Raw genomic sequence first — 21,735 nt, forward strand, 5'->3', positions numbered from 1 at the left:
TCAATATTTCACGGAGCTGTTAGAGTTCATTTAAAGAGGTCGTTCAGACGCCCAGGCAAATTTTAACGTCGGGAATAAAATTGATGCGATGTTTGCTCTTCATTATCTTTAATTGTCTTCACAATTGACAATTATAAAGTCGGAATAATTAATTTGTCTCTAATGGCTGCTACACGACGTGCTTCATTTCGCGAAACTATTGTTTCGGGTTTTAATCCACCTCAGTTTGTACAAAATATTGCTTGCTTGTTTTTTCCGACTGCCAAAGAAGTTTAAAAAATCGATGGCGTGCTCCACAGGAATTTTTTTGTTTGTTGATTTAATTTTTCATTTGGTCATAAATGTGGTCATTCTTGTCTGGTTAGATGAACTCCAACTTTAATAGACATCTCTGCAGAATATGAGTCATTGTTATCGATCAATTTCTCCACTGCTTGCTGTTTTCTTAAAAAATAAACTCAAATGGAAATGCAACGGAAATTAGTAAAATTCCAAAGATATTCATAGAAGATTTTTTTTTCTACGAACATAGAAACGTTTTTATAAGTTGAGTTTTGATTTGTAAATAATCTAACGCCGTTGGTAGCAACAATAGATGTACAGAAGTAGTACAAATATTTGCTACATTGTCGCGTGTTATGGAATTTGCCACCTGCAATGTAACGATATTATTTGTGTGATTACTTGGTTGCCTAAAAATAAGGGGCTTGCAAATAAGACGCATTTTTAAGTCATCGATCAAGATTTTATTGAAAAATGACAAAAGTTTACATAATTATGCAAAAAACAAATGTACAAAACAATCTTGTTGATGTTTGTGGGTTGTGCTCTATTATTGCCTCAAATCCTCAAACCTTCCATTACGTTCTTTTCTTTTATTGACACCTTTTGTCAAATAAATCTATTGATTACGCGTTTAATATGGGCCCCCAAAGACGTTACCTGGTATTTCATAAAGAATTCATCCTTGAAGCCGCCACTGAGTAACTCCACTCGTTACTGTTAAATGTTGCATTTAGATAATGGAAGGGCCGTATCACGTTCCAGGGGGTAAATTTGCTAAATCAAGAGGATGTTTAAGTTTAGATATAAATAATGTTTACTTCTTACTACAACAACTAAAGTCCTGTAGATGTAGTTACGCTTTTGATTTCATTTATTTGATTAATGGATTTTATGATTTTTCTTAATAGGCTAACCTAATATGTAACAATTTTGAATCATTAACAATAAATTATTTATTTAGTTTATGTAGTTTACTGTGATTGTTATAGTTATGTACAGATTTGCCGCCTCTTCTCAATTTGTAAATTTGACATTTGACAGCTCGTACTTGTCACTTTGCAACATTCAGTGTTTGTCAATTTTTAAAGTGTTTATTAATGTGTCCTGAGTTCGTTCAGGCAGGGAAAAAATCTATTTCAATTGTCTGGTGCCGGAAATTACTTATTGTTTATTATAGTAAGTGTTAAATGTTTGATTTACACTGAAACAAAACTCTATTTTACTTTAGCAACAATAATAAAAGTGCTTTATTTCCTGAACCATTATTAAAATGTAACACTCAACAATTATTCTTAAACAACATTTATTTATACTCAGTGTTGGTTTTGTGCTTTTGTTACTTTTCAATAAAATTTGAATAAACCTAACATAGTACAGTTATGTAATGTACTGTGGGCGGCAAATTTCGCAGCCAACTACAATGTAAGAAAAATCTAACTACTTCAGCCTACACCTGACTTTATGTCTTGCACGTCTTTACTGCTATTTTAATTTATTTTTTCAACAGAACCCGCGTCACTTTACCGTCGTGCTAACTGTCACCCTCACAAAAAATACACCTCTTAAAAAAATACCCAGACCGTGTAACTGCGTCCCTAAAAATAGATGCGGGCGTCGCGACGCCTTCATTGTAACATCTAACCGACCCTTTACAGGATTCACTTATCTCCCAACCAATCTGAGAAAATTCTGCGAGTGTTTTCCCCCACACTCGATTGAAAAAAATTAGACGCACACGTGATAAATGTCAAAAGTGACAAGTCGTGTCGGTGTGTGTGTTGTTACAGCGGGCGCCGGAACGGCGACAGATGGCGCCGTTCTCAATACAATATGCACCAGGACGATTTGTCAAAGAGTGTGCTTGGGCAAATGTTGCAAGATCGTCGTCGCGTGATTGTGAGATTATAAATAGAACAATACGCATCGTAGAGATTTAATATGTAATGTGTATTTATATCAATATTTGACTGGTGTAAAATGATCACGACTGAGCTGGATGCAATCTGGGCGGTTTATTTTTACTTTTGGTCTGCATCCGATCCGGCTGGAAAGAATCTGGACCGGATCGGTGCGATTATAAAATGCGTTGATGGGAACGGCGGCAGGACAGCAGCACTTAACCCTGACACTCTGTTTATATTACCTCCAATTTGTTTAATGTTTACGTTTGGGCGTAATGAAAATTCGGTATTAGCACGAGGAAAAGGTGACGTCTTGTCTCTGCACCTCAACCAAATGAACTAAAAGAGTAAATATTTTCTTAATTAAGATTTGCTTTCTTAGAGCGTACAAATAAATCAAACTGAAAATAAACCGTGATATTCGTCCCGATATGATTTATTAATATCGGCAAGAAAATGTTTAGGCGTTGTTGTTGAATATTTACACTGGCGCGAATCAAAGGGCGCCGAGCTTTCAACTCCTCCAGTCTGGCGGTTATCCGGGAAAATCCTTCGGGGACGTCGTACTTAATGGGCGGTCGCCTCATTTTTTTCATTCACTCCGGACACCGTAAAGTTATTCCCGGCGTGCTGAATAAATATTTATTTAAAAGTAAACAGTTATAAAAATTTGAAGCCTGTCAGGCAAACAAAAGCATTGTTGCACAGCTAAGCTGATCAAGTGTTTCCTTTTGAAACCAACACCAAAGACTGTTTGGAAATGCTTCACAACCTCAAGTGTAATCGCTCGCGATCGCAATTCCCACATTTTCTTTCTCCCATCTCGGGAAGAAGCGCCAGATGTACCGCTTAATTCAATTTAAATTTAAATTGCACTCTAGGAGCGTTGTTCCAATCGCCCATCGATCCAGATCAATCAGGAATTTTTCCACCTGAAAACGACACTATAAGAGCCGCAGTATTCCTCGTCCTGTGAAACCGAGTACTGTGGCCAAGCGTCTAGCGCGCCACTTTACATTCGGAAGGTCCCGGGTTCTAACCCCGGTGTCGCCTGACCAGGTGTGGGTTTTTTTCAAAGGTTTCCCCACACCATCACATCGTGGTATAATTCATACACAGATAAGGGCAAATGCTGGGTCAGTATCAACAACCTCTACCACCTTCCTTCCGCACCAATCCTCACCGTACCCATCCCGAATCTTCCCGTCAGTGTGGCTGAAAAGGCTCTAGAAAGCCTCGGCAGCGCGCCCCTTCCTTCGTCCTGTGTTAAATTTTGGGTGGAAACTAATCTTGGAAAGGATTATGCAGGTATGCAAATTCGTCGCAGGTAATTTCAGGATTAGTAAAACCGGTGGAGCAGCGCCGACAGTTATTTTCGGTGGGAGTCGCGGTAACACAATCCCAACGTCGTAAAAATCATTTATCTTGGTTGTTTATAAATAAACAAGGAAACCTGTAAAGCTCGACTGAGCACGAGTTTGACGCAAGAATGGCTAACGATAGTGACCTTGATCCTGACCAGTTTGCAAGACAGGGTGAACTCATTGGTCGATAATGCTAATGATCCTGTCAGTTTTTAATTGGTAAGAGTCAAGTTTTTGAGTGAGAAATATCCATTTTAATGAGTCTGGACAGTGAAGTTTAGTCCAAGAGACTGATGGACAAATTACAAACAACAATTTTTAAACCTGGTTGTAGAGTAGGAGTAGAAATGAAGATCTCTGATTTTCCCAGTCGAATTGGATCCGGCGCAACCTCTGGGCTTAGAAATGTCAAAAGAAGCGTGTTAACCAGATAAGACTCATTTGCGTGAAAAAGAATTGAAAAGAGATTTTTTTGTAACTTATAAATTTGGCGCTGAAGAGTCGATTGTGAACGCACCACGGATTACCAACTCTGATCAGCTGTTTAAATCTAACCTCACTTTTGAGTTGTTTGTGTTTTTAATTTGCAGACTGACGAGTGCACGAAAAATTTTACAGAGTGTCTATAAATCAATGTGGAATCCTAGAAGGCGTTGAAAATTTGCCGATTTTTTTACCAGAAATCGAATAATGTTAGTATGATCTACGATATGCAACCCTCAGAACAAATTGGTTTTACTGGTTGCCTAGCTTAACAAAATTGGTGCTTTACAAAGAAAATGAAGCCATCTGCGATCCTACATTCTTTTATAGACAGTCTGTACATTGTGACAGCTTCTGTCTCTTAGCGTGTGTGTAAAATACTCGCTGCGGTCGTGCGTGTAAACTTACCACTTTAAAAAAATCTTTTAACAAATATGTATATTTATGCACACTAACCTCTACAATTTTTCCCAAAAAGAACTTTTCACGATAAACCGCTCAAGAGATTGCTGGAAGGGCAAAATTTGATTAGGTGTCATTTCCCGCTGCATTTGGCTGATAATAATGTACGTTTCCCTTTGTTGCAGGACTACTCGGCCCAACAATGGACATAACAAATGGAACTAATTGTGGCGGAAAGAACAGTACGAAACCTGGTGAGCCATGTTGACTCTAGCTAATGGTGTTTATAAGAGCTTCGGTAACGGAAACTTGAAACCCTCGTCTTTCTTATGACGTATCAATAATTAGAAATCAATATTTTCCCAAAATTATTCCGTAAAGATCGCACCCTCATTCGCACAAAAACCAAGACAATAGCCTCGAAATCACGCTCTTTTGTCCGGCGATAAAAGCGTGAAAGGCCGCAATTTCGCTGAAGCATCCCCTGATTAAAAAATATTTGGAAACAGTGTTGATTATCCATTCAGGTCAGGCCTGTCGGCGGCCGAATCCGCCAGAGCCTAACGCGAATTGATGACAGGTCAGCGTGAAAACCTACAGATGTAATAAATTCGGGAGAGCCGCGATTAACTCATCCAGAGATCGGTAAAGAATTCGTAAATTCCAGGATATTGCCCGGAAATCTTCGACGACGAGCTTTGCTGGCCCGAGACGCTCGGCGGAAGCACGGTCAATCAATCATGTCCCAGGAAGATGGGTTACGACTCCAGGCGACAAGCCTACAAGGAATGTCTGGAGGACGGCACCTGGTTCAAGCATCCCGTTTCCGGGAAAATCTGGACCAACTACACCACCTGCGTGGATCACGAAGACTTAGCTGTAAGGTGTCACGTTTTAATTCGTCGTCGATCATTTAGGACTTTCGTTGCAGTTTAGGACTCACATTAATGATCTCTTCGTCATTGGATATTCAATATCGCTAGCTGCTCTAGTTATATCGCTTGTCATCTTCTTCACCTTTCGGTAAGTAATTGCTCGAGTCCACGATCTCAAATATTTTCACGTCGGGCTTGGGTTAGATTAGCAGAGAAATGAATCGATAAAGGAAACGGAGATTTATGATGTCTTCGGCTCGAGCTGGGATTGCCGCTGGCATAAATGTCTGGAATTAGCGACGAGATTGTCTCGTATGTTATTTATGGTGAGGCGTCTGCAGCAAGTATTAATTGCGTCTCGCTGCTGCAGCAAACCATATTATCTTTTCAAAAAAAAAAAAAAAAATTGTCCCACAAATAAATGAGAAAAGTTTTTTGAAGTGAACCGCAACATTATTCCCGGGCAGCGTCACGCGTCACGTCACACGCTCCGAGGTGAAAGGCTCGGGAGCCGAGCGAGCGAAACAGTCACAACGGGAATTTACACTTTTGGGTGACCAACAGACTACTGTTGCATTGTTGGAATCTCTTTAGGGATTTAAGAGTAGCACTTAACAGGCTTCCAAAAACGGAAATAACTGATCCTTGAACAATAAATCCTAGGCAGTCGCCGCTAAGAGCCCCAAAATCTGAATCTCTTTATGCTTAAGCCTCTAAAAATGATTCATTGATGTGCTCTCGCAAAATGTTCGGCGCCTGATCGGCTTAAAATCATCGACACGTAAAGCAGACAAGCTCTCGCCAAATTAATTAAGCGGTATCGTCCCGACCCCACCCCAAGGACTTTCAAGCTTCCGCAAAAGTAAACAGCCCGACAAACATTTCTAGTTTTCCAGGAGGTCAACCCCACGCAAATTAATTAAAATTAAGAAAGACGTACGTCCGAAGCGGCGTGAAAGTTCTAAGTTTATGCGTTGTGAAAGGAGTGACAAATAAGCGCGCGATAATGTTGTCCGTCGTTTCAGGACGCTGAAGTGCACCAGGATCAGGATACACATACAGTTGTTCGCATCCTTCGCGCTCAACAATCTCATGTGGATCATCTGGTACAAAGAAGTCGTCCCTAATCCCCTCGTCACTTTACATAATGAGGTGGGTATCAATTAATTTACTGAGTAAACTAGTTTTAAGCCTGACTACTAGGGCAAGTCTTGGACGGATAAATATTCATGACTTGGGGGAGAGAAGACCCGAACTGCAAATCCAACACAGATGCAGCAATGCACGAGACATTGGGTTCTTGTTCGGTTTTGTTTTCGTTGATTAATGGTCCACGTTAACTTTGGAAATGTATTGTGGGTTGCATTTTCACGGGGCTCATTATCACTCGTGAAATACCCTGTATATTTTGTACTCTTAATGCGAAGAAAATTGTAATTTGACTGGATTATAAAGACGAAGAAATTTGAAATAAGGATCTGCACGTATCGCAGCTCGTAAACCGCGCTCTCTTAATAAAATTCTATTACGCCACCACGCTGGAGTCAACCACTTTATTCTCATCTTTTGCAGTTATGGTGTCAAGCCCTTCACCTCGTTGTACATTACTTAATGTTAGCAAACTACATGTGGATGTTCTGCGAAGGCTTGCACCTCCATCTCGCCCTAGTCGTCGTCTTTGTGCGCGACGAGGTCACAATGAAGTGGTTCTTCGCACTCGGCTGGGGTGCTCCTTTGATCATCGTCACAATTTATAGCATCGTTAGGATATGTATACTAAAAGACAACTACATGTAAGTGAAAATTAATTCTCTCCGAAAAGGACTCCGCCAGTCTGCGTTCTTGTGCAATCTAGCAAGTTTTTAAACGTGACGTGTCTCACTTATCCAAACAAGCTTTATTAAAGTTTGGCAGAATTTAATTAGGAAAAGCAGCAATAATGCCTCAGCTGCCAGTTAAAAACCGTTTTGGTTTATAATTATCCGGGACTACGGCAGTTTTGGTCGGAAAAGAACAATAAACGAGCGGAGCGAGCCAAGTTTGCAAATAAGCTGCATTGTCTTATCGTGTCCGACAAGCTTATTATTATTGCGATTATCTTTTTGATTACTACAGTGATTCATTATCATATTTTAAACTGGCATGTCTACAGTAAAATCAGGAATGATTCTTGTGACATGAAGCAATTAGATTCATTTCATACAAACAAAAACAATTTACTCGCCGAAACTGTGTAGACATACATTTTATAAATTACAAGGCAGGTATGCAACCAGCCTTGCGAATTGCTGAACGTTTCTCTGTTTCTCTACACTAGGAGCAAGCGTCGTGTAAAAAGTAGAAAGTATTTTACAAAATGAATCCAAAGCGTCTTCTTTATTCTTGCAAACAAAGTATGGCATTTCATTCTCTGTTTTTAAAGAACTGTAGCGGTATAAATAAAAATGTTTGCTAATTAAATAATGTCGAATTTTTGACGGAAAAAATTTGACGTCTATCAGACTAAGTCAAAAAATGTTTTTGCTAGCAACAAGCCAAGCGTTAAAAATCCAAAGGGAATTTTTGACAGATGTAATTCATATAATATGTGTCAAAATCAGAAAACCACCAACGCATTCGTTTATCAGTGCTTATCAGTTACGTCACTTTATTGGAAATGAGCGACGACTGACATGTTTTGTTTTATTATTATTATGAAAACGTCAATTTGACACATGTTTTGTTTTATTATTTATTATTATGAAAACGTCAATTTGACAATTTAAATTGTGACTTACTATTCCGGACACGGAATCTTGGCCAACATTTTTTTGACATTTCTAAAAAAAATTATGTAAACCAATCATTAGTGTAATTAATAAATGACAATTATTAAAAATCACTTTGAAATTTTGATTGTGACATCAAAAAAGCAGGGAAATATAGGTATTTTCAAATTTAGTGGCGGAAACAAAAGCCTGGGAAATGTCACAAAATTGTATTGTCAGTGTCAAATTTCTCATAAGCGCCGTAAAAAGGAATGTTTAGGGAGTCTAGGTAAATTTAAATTTTCGTTAAATAGATTGAAAAATAAATTCTAATGAAAGCTATGAAAATGTAATATGTACTTATAATCTGTTTCAAAATCAAAAATCCACCACCTGTTGATTTATGTTGGCAGAACCAAAGAAATCCCTAGAATAAATTTCATTTTTTTGGGTTGGCCCAACGTTCCACCAAAATTTGACATCGAACTGTAGAGTTTATTACGTAACGCAAAATAATTATTATGTACAACAAGGTGGTAGCTGCCATATCACACCTTTTGAGTGAAATGATAAAATGAGAATTAAAAAAACACGATGAACTACGACCAAAACGACTGTCAACAGTTTTCTTTCATAACCCCACTTTTTCCGACATTTGCAAACACACTAAAAACAAAAGTTGGCGACGTTGTCGGTTGTATTTTCGAGGTAGAATGCAGTGTTGGTGGATTTTTGATTTTGAAACAGATTATATAATAAGTTCGGAAATCACCTAATTCATATTCTTCCAAATTAGTGACTGTATATTTTCGGTGCCTTTTTGGTGGTGAATTCAAAATAGGAATTCCATTATTTCTCTCAGCTGAATCTTTACGTTGTTTTAAAATTCGTTCGACACTTCTCAGGTAAACTTTTGTGCATTCGGAAACCCGTTCTTTAATTTTTGTCACTGGTTCAAAAGGAAAAGTTGTTCTCATATAATCAAACGTATTAGAAATTATTTCTCTAGTTTGACCGTGAATAACTTTCCTATTGCCAATATGCTGCATTTTTGTCGAAATCACGATATTACGAACGTCTCTGAGAAATTTGACACTGACAATACAATTTTGTGACATTTCTCAGTCTTTTGTTTCCGCCACTAAATCTGAAAATACGTCTAGTCAAAAGTTGGGTTATATTTAATAAAGGCCAGTTCACACATATTTGTCAGTTAAATGTCAGTTGTGGCCAAGATTCCGTGTCCGGAATAGTAAGTTTATTCGGACCAACCAAATAAATAAAAATTACTAAATGTAGTGATTTTTTTGTGACAACCTAACACAACACAAATCTTCATGAATTTGGAAATTCAATTCATTATTACATTTATTGGTCATTTAAGTTAACTACTCTAATTACTCTCGAATTTATATTTATCCCATCCTTTTACAACTGATTAACTGGCGAATGACTGTTTTTACTTCACCAAACGAGATCCCTCTAAAATGAAAATTTTCAATATCACTAAAAGGTAAATATTTATCAATTTTATAATGTTGTTTGGGGAACTTGCAAATAAGACCAGAGGCAATGTCGATAAAGTGCTTCTTAAAATTACTGCCAGTTCAGTATCTGCAACTTTATTAGTTAGTACGTTTTTTGTTATTTACTTCAAATACGTAACTTGTCATAATTTTTTTTTTTAGCTTTTTCAGTCTCTGGTCTAGATAGATCGAATTAAGCGTTCACTCCCTGAAGTAGTAATAGTCATTCACATTCTCTATGGTCTGCATAGTAACAAAATAAATTTTGTCTACAAGATATGTAAATATGTTACCCAGACATGCTTTTCCACGTGCACGTTTAAAAACAGTTGAAAACCGTACACCGAAAGGTGTTTACTAAGTTGTTAGTTTCTTTCTGCGAAATACTAAAGTGAACATTAAAATCTCCAGTCAAACCCGAGAGTATAAAGAATACATCAAAGTCACTGCTGTGACTTTTGAATAATCATTCAATTAATAATCTCAATTTCATCACTACACAAATGTTCGTTTCAATTAGTTTAAGTTCAAAGAGTTTGTTTTTAAACGTTACATGTTTAAATGGTATAAACCAAACATAAATATTTGTGTTTGGTTTAGAGCGCAAGACATTTTTGTTGATTTTGTGCAAGTTTTTGCACAAATTAACCAAGAGAAGCCCTACCAGTCCAGTTTTTGTTTATGCTTACCCCACACAACTCCAACAAAACAGTCCATACTGCTGCACAATCCAGCTTTAATTCGTGTTGCTTAGTTCGCTGAAACATGTCTCGATTATCTGAATTTGCAGCGACTTGCAATATCTGTACTGTGAATAATTTGCTGTGGATAGTTGTTCAGTAAGCTGCAAATTGGAACCAGTCGGGACAAACATCTACGAAACAACTCTAGTGATGGTTTCAAGTCGATGAATTTCTCCAGGCCCAGATATCTCCGTTCAAAACGTGGGCGAAAATGTGACAGTCATAACAAGAATTTATCTGCAGATATACCTCAAAAGTTTTCTGTGGGGAAAGATTTAAAGTTTTAATATTGGGGAGATTAATCGGTGTTGAGAGCAGAAGTATGCAACCAATAATTTGCGGTGCTGAACTTGGGGGCGATAAATTCCGGTCGATACAATTTAATACAATTGAAATTTATAGTGTTATGAGGAAATAGTGGAAACTAAATGGTGATTGGTGAACGTTGAAAATCGAGTCAAGATCTGGCCAATTTAAATTATGATGAGGACGTTTTCTTGGGAGCAAAGTTTACAAGATTGATTGAACGCGTCGAGGAGCATTCAAATAAGAAGCCGTCGATTCTTCGCGTTATAAATATTGATGTATTGAACGAATTCAATATGTCGAGTAATGTGCAAGCGGCTCAGCGCATCAACTAATAATTCGCTACATTGCCTTGCTATAAAATTACGAAATTCTATCTTCTTTTATCGCTTGAGGTATTTATTCTGAAGAGAGATCAAACGGGGCTCGGCTTACACAACCCCAACTACAAATTAAACACTCCGAACTTTATTAATTATGATTTTTCCTCAAACAAAAATTCTCCTTCGGCTGATTTAAAGGTTTCGTTGTTTCGCAACAAATCTCAGGCCCCGCAGCTGAGCACAACACGTTCGTCGAACTATCCAAGAACTTGCAAATTGGTGATTAGCACTTCTGTAAGAGATGTTGTCTCGGACAGATGTGACCGAGAGGAACTTCGTAATTCTGCGTAATCACATCCTAATTGGACGCCACTTTGAAGCTGGATGTGCTTGCAATCGACGTTCCTCGCCATCCGATAAATTGCATCCGTTGTGACCGAGGCGAATTGTCACCCCCTTAACTCACAGGACTGGACAAAGCCACTCTTTCTTGGCTAAAAGCTTCCACGATCACGTTTTGCACTGTGTGCGGCGCAATATCTTGTTGACAGTGGCATACCTACTTACTTTTATTTTTCTTTGATATACTTAGTGACGATCACGTCGCGAAAAATCCTCTTCCAGTACCACATCAGTCCGGTTTTGCTAAAAACACTCCACCTGACAAGCTTCAGCTCGTAATTTATGAATTGTATATCGCAATGATTTATTAGCATCAATTACAGAGACGATTAATTGTATCTACCCCGCTGCAATAATTGTAATAACAGTCATTCATCACAGAGTATAAATTAATAACGAAATCCATTTACCGACTCTTAATAAGAGCGATGTATTAATCACAAGTAGTAGTATTGACTCTGCAAATTTAATCAGAATAATATTCAATCACATAACAGAACAATGAGGATTTTTTTAGGTCGAATCAATGAATCTTTGCATATTGTCACCGACAGGAAGCACATAAATCAAATCGATCAGATCCACTGACGGTTCATATAAATGAGTAGTCTGACTGCTCGAAACTTGGCAATAAATTGAGAAAAAAAAATTTCAAGCGTTTAAAGGAAATCCAGTCGATTTATCTCTGCTAAATTCTATGTTTACGAAACAAAACAGTGAAAATTGCAAGTGACAAGTGTGGGCTGTCAGATATCAAATTTACAAATCTCGGAGAGGCGGCAAATCTACGCGTATATACCTTTACCTATCTATAAGTCAAAACACGCCACGACGTAAAGTCCATTTTTTAATTATAGTTCAATGAGGTTAGTCTGAGTCAAGAAATCGACATGACCTGCGTCTGCTTTTGACATTTGACAGCAGCGCATGATGCTACCAATATTTGAAAATTTGAAAAAAACGAGATAGATATCATTACAAATTTCAATTTTTGAGACTTTGAGTTGTGTTCTTTCGTGCTTTCTTCGTTTTTCTGCAAATTCATTCCCCCGTTTTTAGTCTGTCTTTCAAAAAACCGCTCCCTTCAAACTCTTTTGATAACTATTGATCAACTAATAGGTAAGATATATTAAAAATTGTTGAAAACAACACTAAACAACCACGTTTAGATTGTCTTTCTTTCTTCCTAGATTTTGTTTCGGCAACACCTTCCCTTACACGTTAACTTCCAGTCTTGTAAGTTTCCGCGTAATTCCAATATTATTTTTGCAATTACAAATTCTCCAAATGAATCTGTCCACTTGCTACGTAGCTTTTCGTTTTATTTATAATTAAACAAAATTATCACAAATAACGTGGTTAAAACGTAACCTAAAAATTTGACGTCGCTAAAGTAATAAACGTACAACTCGCGTCTTGCTCTAATCGCAGAATCGCACATGCTAAAGCGAGATGCAAAGTGGGACGCGTTTAATACAATACGTACCTACTATTCCGGACACGGAATCTTGGCCAACATTTTTTAGACATTTCTAAAAAAATTATGTAAACCAATCTTTAGTGTCATTAATAAATGACAGTTATTAAAAATCACTTTGAAGTTTTTCTTATGACATCAAAAAAGCAGGGAAATGGCATTATCGAGTCAAAAGTTGGGTTATATTCAATAAAGGCCAGTTCACACATATTTGTCAGTTAAATATCAGTTGTGGCCAAGATTCCGTGTCCGGAATAGTACTATGGCGGCCAAAAAATTTTGGCCGTCATTATCTGTCAATTCAAAAAAAGAAATTGTAATCCGTACTTTATTGTCATCATGATTACCGTCTTGATTATGAACGTTATTTTTTGGGTGGTAAATTTTAAAACTCAAAATTATTTTGTCATTTCTACTACACAGAACGTTTACCTCAGGTTATCTATGTACGATTGCTCTAATTTTGTTCATTCATGTCGGATTTTTGGAATATCTGAGCTTCAAACAGTTTAAATTGATTGTCAAAATGACAAGAATCGAAAGTGGGGTTACGATTCCTAAAGGTTTATTTACACTTTACTTGAATGTCAAGAAAGTGACGGCCAAAATTTTTTGGCCGCCATAGTACAAGAATTCAATGGCTTGTTTTACATTATGTTGAAAATAGATAACAATATAACAGTTGTTCTGCTTTTTAATTGATACATCGGACTATAATTAAAAAATGGACTTTAGAAACATTAATTTGCAAAGTGTCTTTAAAAGAACGTAGGTATATCAAGAGTCCTGTCGAATTATGTTGCTCTATAATTTTATTGTGACGAACTACATATGTCAACCCGTTGCAGCCGTCAAATCAGATGTCAACAGTCAAATGTCAATTATGAGTTCGACGTCTTCGTTGTTTTACTTGTGATTTTCTTCAGTTTTTCTATATTCTAATTAATTACTTTTCATCTAACAACAGTCTTTATTAAAAACCTGTCATTAATGGACCTACATAACCTCTGTTTTTTTTATTTGGTACTACAATATGCAACACACAATGCAACAGAGCGGCAATAAAAAATAGGTATATTCGAATTCCACAGGACTCTTGATATACGTTCTTTTAGAGACCCTTTGTTTGTATAATAATCGTATATTTGAAGTCAGTAAAGTCAGTTAAGAGAGAGCTGTCACAATCTTGAGAGGGAAAATCAAGCTCTCCGTGTGATGTGATGGCACTAGACTCTGTTAACTAGCTCTATTTCCGCTTCGGTGTGTGCGCTTGGTATTGGTCAATAGAAGTCACTTGATAAGAAATTGACAATTAAAATCAGATTACTGAAAAATCTGAGCAAGAGCAACCAATTAAAAACCCCAACGGAAACTAACGGGATGACTTTGCAGCAATCCAATTATGAACTGGAACTACAAGCAGTAATTACCGCGCAAAACCAAGCGACACAAAGAAATAAAGTCGTTAAGTGCAGAAGAGGCCATTACAATTTGCATTACGCTTCCAGTTTTCCATTACGCCTCCACAAGACTCACAAAAATACTGTTGAATTAACGCCGACACTTTCAAACTTCAGCTATCGCAACACCGAACGCAACAAATTTGCATTTCATATAACCGCATCACGGAATTATACATAAATTACGCCACCCGCAGATAAAAGATCGGTTTTTAATGCGTTTTTGATCTATCGGACCCTATTACGGTGCATCCAGTTTTGTTCAAAAGAATATTACAATTAATCAAAATTGTAAAATTCAAACGCCGTCATGTTACAGTAACGTGACTGTAATTATTGTCACTGATTGGTTGGTTTGCCGGTGTTGGATGCCAAAAGACAGTCACAATTAATCAAGAGTGGGACGCTGCAATTTTCAAACGGCACCATTTTATTGTCACGTGACTGCAATTGTTGTCTCTGATTGGTTGTTTTGCAGGTGTTGGATGGCCGACAGCTATTACAGTTCGTGGATTTTGACAGCACCTGTCTGCATCTCGCTCCTCGTTTCTCTCAGTAAGTAAAAGTTTATAAGAAGACTTTGCGCACGAAACGTGCAAATCCAGCAGCTCGAATGTCGGTGTTAGAGTTGCACCTTCACCCCAATTAGTCCTAGCTGCACCCCTCCGCGTCCGGAGCGTTCGTTTATTCCGGTCACGACTCCGGCCCACTATTCAGATCATGGTCGGAGGGGCGTCCGCATTAAAACTCATCGTGCAAAAATCCCCAAAATACATGTTTGGGACAAAGACGCCGCCAACGCCGCTCTCTGATACGGTCCGGTCGTAATTGCGTAATTTAACTCGCCTTTGAAGTCGAAACTATCAACACAACAATATTCGGATGGAGCGCTGAAAGCCAAATTGTTTACTAGAGTTTTTTCAAAGAAAACAAATCTTTAATAAATTATCGACTCTCCATCCAGTTTACAACATCTGGATGACATTTTTATGGTGCATGAATCATTTATCGAGCCCTGGGCCGTTAAAACTGACGAAAACACGACAGTTATAATACGATGTGACGTGAATCTGCAAAATCTGTCGTCGAGGAGGTGACACAAGTGCAACTAGGACTGACCCGGCGCCTCCACCATTTTTTCATAACCTAAGTGCCACACGGTTTACGAACGAGTATGAGACTCTGGAGACGCGAAAAATTGCGATGACGTTGGCCTTATGATAATTTATTGTTTACCGTTATCTGAAAGCCGCTGGATGATTTACAACTATGGGAGAATTTTTTCGCAGGATAATTTATGGCTTCCTACCTATTGAAAATTTATTTGTACAACCCCGGATCGCTTTTGACAATCTGTTTTCATAATTTGGGGCTTCCGAAAGGACTCGCTAATTACAGCCGGTGGCTCTTGCGGCTTCCTGAGATCCCGAGGGGGCCCTGACAATTTAGATCGCCGTGCCAGGCACAAACTAATAACGTCAACGGGGTGAATGATCTCCCTCATTCACCGTTCAAAGGCAAAGAGAAGAAATGGAAAAGCAAACAGATGGACTTAATGGGACGTGCTGTCGTTGTAACGGAATAATTTGAGCTTCTCTGCAACATCGAGGAGCGAATGTAGTGTAAAATCTTATCCTCGAGTAAACTACCAAACGGGAAATAAGCCCAATTGCATTTTCTGGACGCGCCGAACGAAAATTATTCCTTCGTCAAAGCAGACAATTTTCTGGGCGTCAGCGCGTCCAATCTTTGTTAAGTATTCAGGATCCAGTTGCGTTTTGTATGTTTATGTAAGACGTGCAAGTGAAAGTGTATAAGTTCGAACTTTTTCGATTTATTTTCGTCGCCCAAAGATCTTTGATGTGGGCGGCACAAACAAAATGTTAATGGTGGCGCCGTTAAAATTCATCTCCCTGCCGCACACGAGCAATTTTCCCTCGCGGCCATTTTCCTCTATTGCCGCCATTACGCTAAAAATGTTTCTTATTCGCGTTTCGATTTCAGTATTCCTGATCAACGTCCTTCGGGTAATCTTGACCATCATGCATCCGAACTCGGCGAACCCGGCCCCCATGGGAATAAGGAGGGCCGCCCGCGCAGCGCTCATTCTGATTCCGCTTTTCGGACTCCAGCACATCTTGATACCCTTCAGACCGGACATGTACGACCCCTACGAGCACCTCTACCAGTACGTCACAGTGGTCATCGTCACCTTGCAGGTAACAAACTTTACAAACTTCGGAGATATTTGCGTTTTTCACTAATCTTGTCAAATTCTGGCAAAAATTTAATTTACAGGTGTATAGTGGGTTGCCTATTTTTGTTTTCTATTTTATTTATTTATTTGATTCCACATCTTAAATTAGACAAATCAGGTATCATTCTAAAAGTCTTGGCTTGGAGTTGTGCTTTTCGGAGTTCCAGCACCTGCAGTTTTTGTTCAAAAAGTTCTCAATCATTTTCTTCGCCAACACATAACCTCAAAATGCCATCGCATTTCTTAAATTTGATATGATCCACAATGGTATTGAGCTTCCTTCAAGTTAAAAACTGTTGAAAAATCGTAATTTCCTAAGAGTTATTTTCCCATGCAGCTGAGATTTGGAAGCAGGAGCCAAGTTGTCTGACGCGTCGCAAAAACTGACTTAAACTCCATTTAAAGTTGGAACTCGAGATGCTGTTAATTATAAAGTTGGAGGACTAAACGGCCGCGCTATTATGACCCTATTAGAACACATTTTCGGGTGTAAATAAAAGAAAATAGGCCGGGGGTGTAATTGGGTTTTCAGCTTTGGAAAAATTGTCGCAGAGATAAAGGCACTTTAAAGTTTCGTGCGAAAGCCAATTTCATTGGGGGTTTATTTAAGGGGAAAAACTTCCCAACTCGATTTACAATTTAATCTGTTTCGGACGATAATTAAAAGTGGCCCAGCGCTACCCGATTCCAAATCTGACACACAACAAGACCCAAGCAAAATTTACTAACATTTAGTAGGGTACAAACTGCAATAAAATCTCGTGGATTGTCTTCTGGAGATGCAGCTTCAAGTTTTCGAGACGTCGAAAGGACAAATTAAAAGTCTACGTCTGACAGTCCGAATGAGAGTTTAATCATGGAGAGATCAGCTTTTCAGGCGTGCTTTTTTCAGGGGTTGTGCGTCTCGTGTCTATTCTGCTTCGCCAACCAAGACGTCCATCAGGCAATCCGGGGTTTCATGCACCGTAAGGTGTACCGGACGACTCGCTGGAGCAACTACCATTACACCGGAGCGGTGGACAGCGCGGGTGTTTACGTGGTCAACGGCACCAGCCACTGCAACAACGTCGGCCTGCTGTCGTTAAAGAGGAAATCGACGACATCCACGACAGTGAAGCTGTAAATGAAAAACGGACAAAAACAAACGGACACAATTGAATCGTTCGGTCGCCCCTGTTTGCCTCCACCAGACGTTCAAAAATGACAGACATTACTCCGGGGGCGAGCCACAAAAGCCGCCACTCGATTTCCACTTTGCTGCCCATAAATTGCAACGGACGTTGTCATTTTTTATGCAGCGCTCAGGGCAGCACTCTTCGACAAAACCTCCCGGTGATAAACTCCATTCCTTCAGTTCCGCCCCACGACAAAAACATTCAATAAGAGGAGTCGGTCCTGGTTCCGGTAATGGATGTGGCGCAGATGCACCGCTTTCAGGAGAACTCCTGAAAAATTCAATCAGACTGTACGGAGCACTGAAAGCCGGATTTGATCAGTTTCGTTACTAATTTGTCCGTGCGTCGCTCTTTGTATTCCGACGGCACCCACACGGAAACATTTTATTTGTTGTTCGACGTCAGGCGTTATTGCGGATTTTACGACGGGGACGGGGTCCGATTTATCATCATTTTTTTATCGCCACAAACAGGGGTGCGACGTAAAAGATGCATCTCAGAATCGAACTGGTGTAAACAGGTCTTTATGTAGTTGCGCGAACGGGGGAATCGACGAGTGTCGTAAATGTGGCCCCGCGAAGGCTCCATCACCTCTCGCGCTTACGCAAACGTTCAGTCGACGTTTCGGCTGACGATTTTTTACCTGAAGTATCTCTATGTTTTGTACTATTCAGTATTAGTTGTAACAAATTGTACATAGCTATCTAAATGTCCACTGTATCCATTGGACTCGTATTTTTATGATAAGTGTGTGTCATGTATCTATCTAATACTTAGGTAAGTCTCGTTAAAATAACGTAGTTGTAGTAATACTGAAAGGGAGCATATGATACGCTTACACCCTGAATCATATGATGTGTTATGTTACCGATGTTGTACTTATTTCCTGTAAATGTATCTATCAATAAAAGATGACAAGCAAATAAGCAATTTTTTATCAACACGTTTCGTACTGCAAATTTCGTTACAAGCGAAATTCGTAACGAAGCCAACACATTTTCTTCGATATCGAGGCACGGATGGATGGAAGGGACAACATGATTACTAAAGATTTTCCAGGACCAAATTTCGGTGCCCCAAGCTCGAGTCTCGAATATCATTTAATCAACGAGAAAATATCTTGTTTCAACAAGGTGGTGTGCCGAGCACAAACTCGCTTATTTAAAATAGAAATTGCCGGTAGCAAATTTGGCGAATTACTGGTTGCATAACTACCCCGTAACTAGTTATGAAAATAATGAAAAATTAATAACCCTGGGGGCAATATCGACACAACTGATTTGAACTCTCCTCGAAGTCTCAACGACTCTTGTACTGTTCTTTCCATTCACTGCTTTATTAATGAATCGATTACGATTTTAAATGGTTCGGGAGTAAATTCGTCGAGTCGGCTAAAACAGTTTACTCGATTTTTTCTCGGCACAACAAACTTCCCAAATCCCTCGTTGCTCCTCTTTCATTCCAACAATCATATTTATTTTTATGGCCATCCAATTCTCCTCTTTAAGCCGATTATTAAGTTACTTTCGCTCGCTGTAGCAGACAATTTCTCCCGATGTCTTTTTATCAGTCGCCAAAGATCCTTTAACCATCTCCGAAGAGTCTATCAGCTCTGGGCGATTACTCACCGCATCAGTCGAAATGCTTGCGTCACCACCCAAAAAAAATAAAATCGCTAATAAAACCGAGAGAATTTTCTTCCTCGTAGAAAAATATGTCGCTTCGTTTATTATTTACTTTGCGCGGAAAGCTCCGAGCTTTTGACAAATGGTTGGGCTGACCTGCAAGGGGTTATCGCCGGTAATCCGACGCCAACAGGAGGTTGCTGCCGGATTTACGTTTTTCTGCGCCAGATTAGCCATCCAGATTACAATTAATTGTTCGTGGGGAAGTCGATAATGCTCCGGCAAAACATGATAAGTGGTGTGCGGAGTTTATCAAATTTGCATGTCGGTTCTAATTTACACGACAACTAAATCCTGCAGGATTTGGAGGAATTATTCCAATTGTAATTAAATCCTGTCATGCTGGAGAACAAAATACAGGTAAAAGCGAATTGATTCTGTGGAAACACCCACCACTCGAATAAGGATATGACATGATCTTGACGAGAGAGACACCTTTCAGGATAATTACAGCAGCCAAGAATAGATCGGAGATTTTCGGGGGCGAAAGTGGAGCCATCTCGGGCGACAGGAAGTCCATAACCCCTGACGACTGAAACACGATGAAGAAGCAAACCTTGATAAGAGAACTTCCGCTCTTAATCAGGACAGACTGGAGTGACACTAAAGATGAATGATAGGGTGAGAGCATTTTAAACGTCGTGTTAAGCTTCTTGGGGCGCCCCATTTTCGTAAGAAATGAAACAGTGTCGGTTTGCATTTTCTGGGGGTCGAGGACTAGCAGTTTGTGCAAATGAAACACTTGGACTAGGACTTTACGAGAGTCCTTAACAAGGAGATCTTCGCAATTTGGAGGCTCGTAACAAGGATTAGTTTCGTTCTCGTGCGCCTATTAATTTTCTAAGTGGTGGTACTTTGAAATTATTGGAGGAGCCACCCCCGTCAGTAGATTAAATCAGAGTTGTGACAAACGGCAACAACGTGAGGGGTGGAGCAGGTGTGGTAAGAACCACGGGAAGTTGTCCCAGATAAAATAAATTCCCTTGCGTGAGTGAACGATTCGTTCGACCGTAAAACCGTCTCTTTATATTTAAAACCTTGGGATTTAATTATTGTCCAACGCGTATAATTTCGTTCGTTCTAGGAAGGGTAGAGCTCCATCGTTGGCTATCAATAAACAACGTAAATGTTTTATATAAAAAATGCGAAATATATGGTAATTATCTTAATTTATGGAAATTACTCGGGAAAGATGATGACTTAGTACGCGACTCCATAAATATTCAAATGTCGAACGCGCTTCAGTTTTTCTCTGTTGCAAAAGAAGAGCGGCACCATGCACAGATTTGGCACAGTTTGCGTTTTGGTGGTCCTGTGCGCCAGCCCAATTCTCGTAAGTAGACTTGCTCCCGGCGAGAATTCGATCAAATTTGAACGTTGAAGGGCATGAGCGACGAGATGCAAGAACTGATCGACAACCTCCACAACTCGTGCGTCGGCGAGACCGGCGTTTCGGAGGGTGAGTGGTGATTTGAAACGGTTTCCAGACAATAAAAGCGCCGCTTGCAGATATGATATTGAACGCGAGAAAGGGTGATTTTGCTGATGACGAAAAGTTCAAATGCTACTTCAAGTGTCTCTTCGACCAAATGGGTTGCGTGAGTTTTGCTTTTTATTTTTCGAATCGTTCGGTATCGAGTTTGGTACGAAGTTACCACAAGCCCTAATGGACGTAGGAATTATGCAAATCGGAACAATACAACAATAGTTGTAAAGGAATCTGAGTGGGTGGAGTTGAAGTTGGGGCTCGAGTTTGAAGTGAAGAGTTTGTTAATTCGAGAATCAAAATTTTCAGACGATCAGAAGGATATGTTTAGATTTAATCGAATTAAATTGGTACGATTTTTTGACAGATGACAGATGATGGGACGGTGGACGTCGAAGCCGTTGTGGCTCTGATGCCTCCAGACATCGCCGAGAAGGCCGCAGGCACCATAAGAAAATGCACCGAAGGTGAGAAATCGTCGCGTCCCAAAAACTTTGTAATTTTTTTTTTGCTCTAGTTGGAGCCAACCCCTGCGAAACCTCTTGGCTAGCCCACAAATGTTACCAGGCGGGAAATCCTGAAGTAAGCTCGTCCTTTTTTGTTCGACCGAAGCCAATTCCTTTCATTTCCAGCATTACTTCCTTCCATAAAGGACCAAGCAGCGATAACTCCTCCAACGGAATCCTGGCTGCGAGTATTGTGTTAGTTTGTGACACCATTAGCGGAAAATAAATGTATTGTTTGAAGTTTTGTAAGTTTGTTTTTTTGTCCCGATTGAACAGAAGAGGAAATTAAAAAGGTTGGACAAAAAATTGTGTTCGCTTCCGACCGAGCTCTT

The 21,735-nt window shown here is 39.3% G+C and overlaps 2 protein-coding genes across 2 annotated transcripts in view; both read left to right on the forward strand.

The window, feature by feature from the left end:
• Window positions 1-18,669, forward strand: part of LOC138130882 (calcitonin gene-related peptide type 1 receptor-like) — a 49,084-nt gene extending 30,415 nt beyond the window's left edge. The window contains exons 2-9 of the mRNA XM_069047577.1: window positions 4,621-4,689; window positions 5,103-5,314; window positions 5,367-5,458; window positions 6,336-6,462; window positions 6,883-7,103; window positions 14,773-14,849; window positions 16,299-16,513; window positions 17,444-18,669. Coding sequence (XP_068903678.1) covers window positions 4,638-4,689; window positions 5,103-5,314; window positions 5,367-5,458; window positions 6,336-6,462; window positions 6,883-7,103; window positions 14,773-14,849; window positions 16,299-16,513; window positions 17,444-17,674 — 1,227 coding nt within the window. The 5' untranslated portion in view covers window positions 4,621-4,637 and the 3' untranslated portion in view covers window positions 17,675-18,669. The remainder of the gene's footprint in view (window positions 1-4,620; window positions 4,690-5,102; window positions 5,315-5,366; window positions 5,459-6,335; window positions 6,463-6,882; window positions 7,104-14,772; window positions 14,850-16,298; window positions 16,514-17,443) is intronic.
• A 1,915-nt stretch (window positions 18,670-20,584) lies between these two features.
• LOC138130885 (general odorant-binding protein 83a-like) lies at window positions 20,585-21,643 on the forward strand. The gene is made up of 6 exons (XM_069047580.1): window positions 20,585-20,744; window positions 20,795-20,870; window positions 20,921-21,009; window positions 21,265-21,364; window positions 21,415-21,479; window positions 21,530-21,643. Exons 1-6 carry the CDS (start codon window positions 20,688-20,690, stop codon window positions 21,545-21,547), a joined length of 405 nt encoding a protein of 134 aa, XP_068903681.1. The 5' UTR covers window positions 20,585-20,687; the 3' UTR covers window positions 21,548-21,643.
• The last annotated feature ends 92 nt before the right edge of the window (window positions 21,644-21,735 follow it).

This window comes from Tenebrio molitor, chromosome 5 (genome assembly GCF_963966145.1).
Source record: "Tenebrio molitor chromosome 5, icTenMoli1.1, whole genome shotgun sequence".
Classification (NCBI taxonomy): domain Eukaryota; kingdom Metazoa; phylum Arthropoda; class Insecta; order Coleoptera; family Tenebrionidae; genus Tenebrio; species Tenebrio molitor.